Raw genomic sequence first — 7,892 nt, forward strand, 5'->3', positions numbered from 1 at the left:
TTGTTTAGGTTTGTCTATAGAGAAAAATTGAGTGATCATTTTATTTTCGAAAATGGTTTATACTTTGTCCTGTTCTTTTAGCAAAGTGCAGCTTCATAATTGATTCGGCTCACCGTTGCATTGACGAATATGATTTCCACGGCGAGGATACAGATGATTACTGCACAGGGTGGACCCAAGTTAACGGGACCTGCTCGCCTACCCTAACATCAAACGCCTGGAGGCATACATCAGCGAGCGAGGTTTGGGGAATGCCAATGGAAGGACAGAGAAACACGTACGGTGGAGGTGGATACATGATTAAATTTGAGAAAGATCTTGTGTTGTCCCATCAAATGATAGATGAACTTGAACGAACTCTTTGGATTGATAGAAGAACAAGAGCGGTGTTTGTGGAATTCACTCTCTACAATCCCAATGTGAATTTGTTCTTTAATGGGATTTATTTACTGGAGTTTCCGGACTCCGCTGGAGTGGTAACTTGGGTTAATCTCCAGGTCTTTCGACCTTTCCAAGCGTTAGGCGCCATCGGAACATACGCCCTCCTTTGTTATTTCATCTATATCATTTTCTTCTTGATATCAAGCGGTCGAATGATTTACCAAATCTACAAACAAAAGTGTCTCTTTTTTAAGTCCACTTGGAATGTAGTGGATCTCTTCTGTACTATTCTAGGATTTATTGGAATAGTTTTTTGGGCGGTACGATACGCTTTCGCTAATGAAGCCCTGGATAAATACTACAACAACAAACTTGATTTCATTCAGTTTCAGCACATAGCTTTTTGGGACAATGCTTTTGTTGTGGTCATGGGGATCCTAGTCTTCATCGCCACGATCCGAATCTTACAGATTTTGGGATACAACCGACGGATGACCCAATTAATAGCCGTCATTACCCTAGCCTCCAAAGATTTATCCGGATTTGCGATCGTATTTTCGATCATCTACTCCGCCTATGTTGTGACTGGATACCTTCTGTTTGGCAAAATTTCCACCTCCTACCGCTCGCTCTTTGTAGCGTTTGGAAGTCTGACAAACTCCATCATCGGGAAAAATCATCTCGATATATTACGGGGGTCAGGAGGGGTGTCCCTTGGGGAGTTGTATTACCTGACCTATATTCTTATCGTCATCCTGGTACTGATCTCTATGTTTGCTGTCATCTTGAACCTGAGTATATCTGTGGTGAAACAGGAACTTCAAGCAGAAGAAAGCGTGTACGGACTAACGAACGTAGTCGCTGATTCGGTGAAAAACGTCGTCGGAATATTCGTTAGCACGCAAGGAAAAGACCAATATACGGAGAACTTAAAATCAGGTACATACCAGTATTCGGTATATGGTGTAAAATGAGCTAAAATGTAGTGTATAACTGGTTTGGAGATAAATGTGAATGTACGAATTACGTCTCTTTAAACGATGAATAAATTCTATTTCAGTCAAAAAGTATGAACATCTACAGTCAAGAAAGCCCGACTTCGACCCGCCTAATATTGTTAACCTTCTACAAGACATATTCATGCATTATGGAAAAGATGGATTCGTAAGTTAATGTATTTCAGAAAGTTAATTTGTAGAAGAGAATTCATATTAACGATATTTTAGCACATGTGATTTTTTATTTTTATTGCTTTATTTTTTTAAGTTTAAGAATATAATCAGATACTAGTACATTTTCGTTTCATATTATATTTAGCTATCTCTACACAATAAGACCCTAAATTCTTCAGTGGCCCATGGAAATTCTTATTATAATAACAAACTAAGAAACAAACAAACACAACCAAAAAACAACATAACAACAAGATAAAAAAACCAACAGCAAGCAAACTCTAAATTCTCGATGCATTGTATGGCATAACCATGCATTATCATTATACATCATTATACAAATAGAACTAACGAATTTCTTTGTTATTTATAGGATGGAATGGACAAAGTTCCAGAAACCATCGAGCGGTCAGTGACTCAGACTGACCTGACGTTACAGGTAGATGAGGACGATGACAGGGATGACGTAAGCAACTCAGAGGACATAAACAACGAGCTTAAAAACCTGACCATTGAGGACCGTAAAACCAAGAAAGTCCACGACGTGTCGGGATATTTGTAGTAAACTCTTAGGAAAATAAGTGGAAAAACAACGAGTTTTAATCCATAAACTGACGGTACACTAATAGAGTTGTGCTATGGTTTTTGTGTGTGTGTGTGTCTGAAACATGCCTGTCAGTTGTTTGCGATAACGAATCGACTTTTAGTGTCGAGGATGTTGAATGTTAACAGTTTGTTAAGGACAGGTTCTCATTGTGAAATGAATTATTTTTATAGGTTCTTGTGTTGTTGATTTTCAAAAAACGGACGTAAAAAAGTATTTCAATTGTATATTACAATATATAATAATCTAGACTTCCCTTTTTTTGGTCCAACGATAAAAAAACGTCAGTTATGTTTGTTTTATGAAAGTATTAAAACTGCAGATTAAATTATTTCATCTGTAATTTCTGTGAATATGACCAAGCAATGAGAAATATTAATTGTGTCTGTGGGTTTTTTTTCATTATTTAGTATGTGCAATAATGTCTATGCAGCTGAAATAAACCTAATATTGAAAACCTGTTTTCTTTTTCACTCCTTTTAGAATCTACACAGTAAAAGTAAGCATGTGAATAAATTACGACCGACAAGATGTATAAGAATATAATATTAATTTTGTATTGATAGTTGGATTTGTTCTCATACTAGTATAATTACGCATATTTTTATTAAATGAGACACATTTTACGGCTCATATCTTTTAAAGGGGGCTTGATGGCCGTGCCCATTTTTATATCGTATTGATTTCCTTTAAAAGAATAGTTTTTTATATAAATTTTTTTAGGAGAATACCCAATTTTAAAAGTCAAAATGTATGGGGGTTTTCTTTCAATTGATAATAGTAAATAAGTAAACAGTCATTTCTTAAAATTTTAGGTAGGCCTATATTGTAGATCTGATGGTTAATTTGTTGAACATCGAACCCCCTTGAAGGGGCATGGTCACGATTTTGGTCAAAATCTGTTTTTCTGTTTATAATTATTTACAACGATTTAGGAATGCATTTCTAATGATCAAATGAAATTTGAGAGTCATTCGTAGAAGCATAAGCAAGATACAGGGCTCACAATTCTTTCTCGTGTAAACAAGGCACGTGCCCTGTTTTTGTTTACGTAGGTTCAATATACCTGAAAAAAATCTTTTTCAAGCTAGTTTGCTTATCTTTATATTGATTTTTAGCAGAAATAATCAGTTCCTAACGTTTAATACATTCATTTTAGGTCTAAAACTGGAATTGAAGTTTGACATCAACATTCAATATGTAAACAAACGCTTTGTTTACATGGCAAAGAATTTCAAGCTCTGTTACTCGCTTATAACTCAACGAATGACACTCAAATTATGGTTGTTTATAAAAGATGACTTACTGAAGCATTGTAAACATTAAAATCGGAAAAATAATTTTTGACCAAAATCGTGACCATGCCCCTTTAATATGAACAAAATCAAGCAAAACCCATCTTAAATCATGGTTAAAGAGTGTGCACGTCTACTTTACCCGAACTAAATAAATAGTAAGTCATTTAAAAGAAGTATAAATTTTTATTCTTTACACCATTTCTTCACCGCATTATCAAGCTACATGTATGAAAATAAATAGTCGTTAATATTTCAGAAATAAATTTAACCATGCTTCATTGAATAGGCGTGAACTCCAAAAGGTTTGGAGTTTTAAAACTACATTCATGGACCAGATAAAGCAAATTATCAATGGAACAGATAATATTTTATTTTATTCGTAAAATTTAACGATAAAATAACAAGATGACATTTCAGTAGATCATCAAATTAAATACAAAAAAAGGTAATTGAATTTCAGTTTAATGGCTCTGTTCAATCATTTTGAAATATGATGGGGAACTTTAGCATACATTCGATGTTTTGTTTCCTATTTCACCAAAATTTAAACCTCCTTTTATTAAAGAATGATTTCGATAACTACCGAATTCATACGAATAAAAACTGAGTTGGGACAATTTGTCCTATAAACCGCGAAGCGAATTAGAATTCAAATCGTAAATTCTTCCGACAAAGTTTGTATTCGTATTGTTAGCTGTCGCGTTTATTCCTTATGATTTGATTTTTTTATGAAAATTTGCAAATAAAAAGATGAAATTACGAAAATTTACAGAAAAGACATAAGCATCGAGATTACATGATATCGAGACTTGGGCCAGACTTACATTGAATTAATAGTAATGAACATGTGCTTAAACATATGCTTTTTCAGACATTCCTTTAGGAAAAATGTAAAAAAAATAAATAAAAAAAAATTGGTTTCATATGTACATTGTACATATGAATGTTTAAATAACAAATGTATATAAATGATTTGAATATTGCGTATAAGTTTGCGTTTCCTAACTGTAACAGAAAGTTCTTGTATTTATTGGTCGTTGACATGAAAGTGAACGTTTTATCTTGATACAAGAAAATTTGCTTTTCCCATCCAAGCATCCGAGTTCATACTGAGTTAATACGTAGCTATTCTCTCGATATAATAGCCATGTTGATCTAAGTTGTAATCATAATTGCGCGAGAAAGATATGGGCAAGAAGAATGCATGTCTGGCTTATGAGAAAGTCAACAACAAAAATTTACAGCTCCCTGATTCTACCAATGGGTCCCTCACGCAATCATGGGTAAACTCTTTTATGGCAATGCATTGATATTATAAGGAGTGAATCCGTCTATTTCTGAACGCGGTCCGCGTTGTGTGTACACGTTGTAAATTAAACGACCCCTTCGGTATATCATCATTGTTCCAACCAATGGCATTTAAATCAACTATTTAAACTTTTGCCAATTCCTTTATATTTTCTGATTATATTCCTTTTATCTGAAGTTATACTTGTAGAAGAAAAAGTTTTCAGTTATGCAGAGCGGTTTTGAAAAACGTTGGAAGAGAATCAAAGAAATGTGCATTGATAGCTTTCGTTAGGATCTGAAATTGGACAGCTCGTTTTGAGACGTGCTCAGTTTTCGGTTGAAGTTTTTTTCTATAAGGAAAATGATCTCGAATTTTGAAGAACAGCATAGCGATAACGGCTAACAGCTTTTCGGATTACAAACACATATTTCGAATTTTCCGAAAGGATGCCCTAGAATAGACTGAAAAGCAAAAATTATTCAGTTCGGACAAAATGCCGTATTGCGGTACCGCTACCAAATGGTCCAAGATCGGATTAGTGACTCAGTATATAGGACTAGCTTTGTTTCTGTCCGGATTCGGTACAATAGGATGGATGGCCACGCTGACAGTACAGAACAGCAAGGATATTATCGTGGGACTGTTCCGGATGATCGACTGTTCCACGGGAAGTTGTTCCACCCAGGACATCTCCACGGATTACGAAAACAGTACGCACTTTGACGAGTTAATTAATTGATATTTTATAACATCAAAAGCACATATCAATTTATCGAGAAAAATCCGGTGTTTAAAAATAGTACGCGTTTTTTTGTTATTTATTTATCTTTTTTATATATTTCGTAATATATGTTTTAGACTTGTTCAGAAGAATCTAGTTTTCTAAGTAGGTTTCTTTCCCAATACGCCAAAACTTTTTAAAAGATTTTAGACCATGAAAATGTAAAATTTTGAGCTAGATAGAAAACACTTAAATATCTATTTTTGTAATGATTAAATGCGTTTTATATTCCATTCTGGATTGTGAAATAGGGTTTGAAATTATTCTTTTCTATTTCTTAAGTTGTAAATATGAAATGAGCTTGTTGATCATTGGATTTACTGAAAAGGATTAAGATTAAATTTCAATTGACGTACATTGTAGAATTCAGATTGCGCACCTACAGTACGTTCATGTTATTAATTAAATACTCACATGTATTCATATAAAACTAAAGATGTTTTATTTATAATTCATTTTTTGTTTAAAAAGTTCAATGGTGAAAGAGATAATTGCGACGATTTATATACCTTGCCTGTTATCTAATCTTTTCATGTTTCTCCCCGATAAAATGTTACTTGAATTCAAGCATTTAAACAGTAAGCTGGGTTTTTTTTCTAAGGATGAAATCATATAATTTCAAAAGCAAAGTAGCTAGATACATTGTGATTCAAATAAGTAAAATGTTAAGTATGAGGCCCCTTAAATTAGTTATATGCAAGTCTGTACCTTTGTCTCTATCATACATTATACACCCTTATCCACTCGCATTTATATTGCAGGTGCGCGGGATTCGACCCTGGGTCTGATGTGCGTGGTGATTGTGGCAGCGGTCCCCACCACCGTCATCTATAGTATATATGTGGCCACCGAGACCGCCAGATACAGATGCATGATTCTTATTATCATGTGTTTCACCTTCTTTGCAGGTAAAATATTTTTAAATGCGTTAAACACGTTAATGTTAAAACGTCGGTTTAAAATGACATAAGGCTTATTTAAAAAAAAAATCCCTATTTTTCAGCTCTGTTTATTCTTATTGGAGTTGCTGTGTACGCGACTTCGGTGCCGACAGATTTCTATGCATCTTATTCCGTAGGATTGGTCACCATTGCATCATTTCTATTTATATGTGCTGGTTGCATGCTCATACCCGACATCAAAAACAAAGTTTACCGCCGGCGGAGTCGTGCAAAAATGGTCCGCACTCCCTCCACCCCAAGCTTAGCCTCAGTCGAGTCCCCACCCCCGAGATATACCTCTAGGATAGAGACGCCCGTCTACTACACCCCACGACGGCCTAAAGGAGTATGGGTATACAAAGAATACGACGACCGTTCACCACGAACTCCACGACGACGGTCCCCACCAAGGGAGGTAATCAGGTCGTATTCACCACCAAGGGAAGTGGTCAGGTCGTATTCTCCCCCGAGGGAGAGAGTCCGAGTTCATCAAGTCCGAGCCTTACCCCCGCCTCAGATATCTTACGTGTCGCCCCGACGGTACGGTACCCCGCTCTCTGTGCAAAGGTATGACTACAAAGCCCGATAACGCCGTACATCCGTACAGTACGTTGCTTCAATGCCGGGAATGTTGAAACATGCTATGATCACAGACTTCCGCTACACGCCCTGGGAAAAAATTGTGAATCTTGGTGGTAATGAAAACGATCAAACTGTACGAACTTTTCCATCAAAATTTACAACAACTGTAATATCATAATCAGTTTTAGTGTACATAAAAGTTGTTCTCTTATGCTCAAACAGTATGTGCCTCAGTCATTGCATACATTAGTACGAAAACAAATAATTTCTACGTAGCAAATATTATCTTTGTGTTGCCCGCTTCCTTTTGTAAAGTTTGGATACATGTTAATTCGCCACATATGATTCACATATTAAAATGGGAATCACATTGGAACCATGTTTAAAAAAGCGGGAAAATAGACCATGAGATTACGTGAATCAAACGTTTTAACATTGATTTTTCTATTTATTTCATCTTAGTCATTTTGTTTACTGGTTCGAGGCATTACTTTGTTGCACGTGGTTTCCTTTTCATGATATCGTTAATTAGTACACAATATTCTGTCATTACCATTCAGGAAGATAAATGCTAAAGATCTTTTCTGAAATCATTTACATATCATATTCTAGTCAGAGAATGTTACTTTTGTAATATTATTTCGTTTTGTTTGAGTTCATTTCAACATAAGATTTTTTTATCCAATGATTTAAGACGCAGGTTAGTTATATTACGTCAGAAAATCTGACTGTTGTCATGTAATTGTTTTGTTTATTTATAGTATCCAGTTATAATAAATATTTATATACAACATCACAACTTGTTTAACTTTTAAATAAAAGGTTTAAAATTCGGAAACGGT

The 7,892-nt window shown here is 35.0% G+C and overlaps 2 protein-coding genes across 2 annotated transcripts in view; both read left to right on the forward strand.

The window, feature by feature from the left end:
• Positions 1-2,612, forward strand: part of LOC128165315 (uncharacterized) — a 28,473-nt gene extending 25,861 nt beyond the window's left edge. Inside the window, exons 28-30 of the mRNA XM_052829722.1 lie at positions 82-1,320; positions 1,442-1,545; positions 1,927-2,612. Of these exons, the coding sequence (XP_052685682.1) occupies positions 82-1,320; positions 1,442-1,545; positions 1,927-2,115 (1,532 nt within the window). The 3' untranslated portion in view covers positions 2,116-2,612. The remainder of the gene's footprint in view (positions 1-81; positions 1,321-1,441; positions 1,546-1,926) is intronic.
• A 2,150-nt stretch (positions 2,613-4,762) lies between these two features.
• On the forward strand, positions 4,763-7,882 carry LOC128165316 (uncharacterized). Its single transcript, XM_052829723.1, has 3 exons — positions 4,763-5,456; positions 6,289-6,435; positions 6,531-7,882. The coding sequence occupies exons 1-3, from the start codon at positions 5,240-5,242 to the stop codon at positions 7,055-7,057; spliced, it is 891 nt and encodes a 296-aa protein (XP_052685683.1). The 5' UTR covers positions 4,763-5,239; the 3' UTR covers positions 7,058-7,882.
• The last annotated feature ends 10 nt before the right edge of the window (positions 7,883-7,892 follow it).

This window comes from Crassostrea angulata, chromosome 10 (assembly GCF_025612915.1).
Source record: "Crassostrea angulata isolate pt1a10 chromosome 10, ASM2561291v2, whole genome shotgun sequence".
Taxonomy (NCBI): Eukaryota; Metazoa; Mollusca; class Bivalvia; order Ostreida; family Ostreidae; genus Magallana; species Magallana angulata.

Bases quoted from the DNA above. Each gene is read 5' to 3' on its own strand.
- LOC128165316 (XM_052829723.1), top strand. From the start codon at position 5,240: ATGCCGTATTGCGGTACCGCTACCAAATGGTCCAAGATCGGATTAGTG. The intron at 5,457-6,288 runs GTACGCACTTTG...TTTATATTGCAG, and splicing joins CTCCACGGATTACGAAAACA to GTGCGCGGGATTCGACCCTG. The intron at 6,436-6,530 runs GTAAAATATTTT...CCTATTTTTCAG, and splicing joins GTGTTTCACCTTCTTTGCAG to CTCTGTTTATTCTTATTGGA.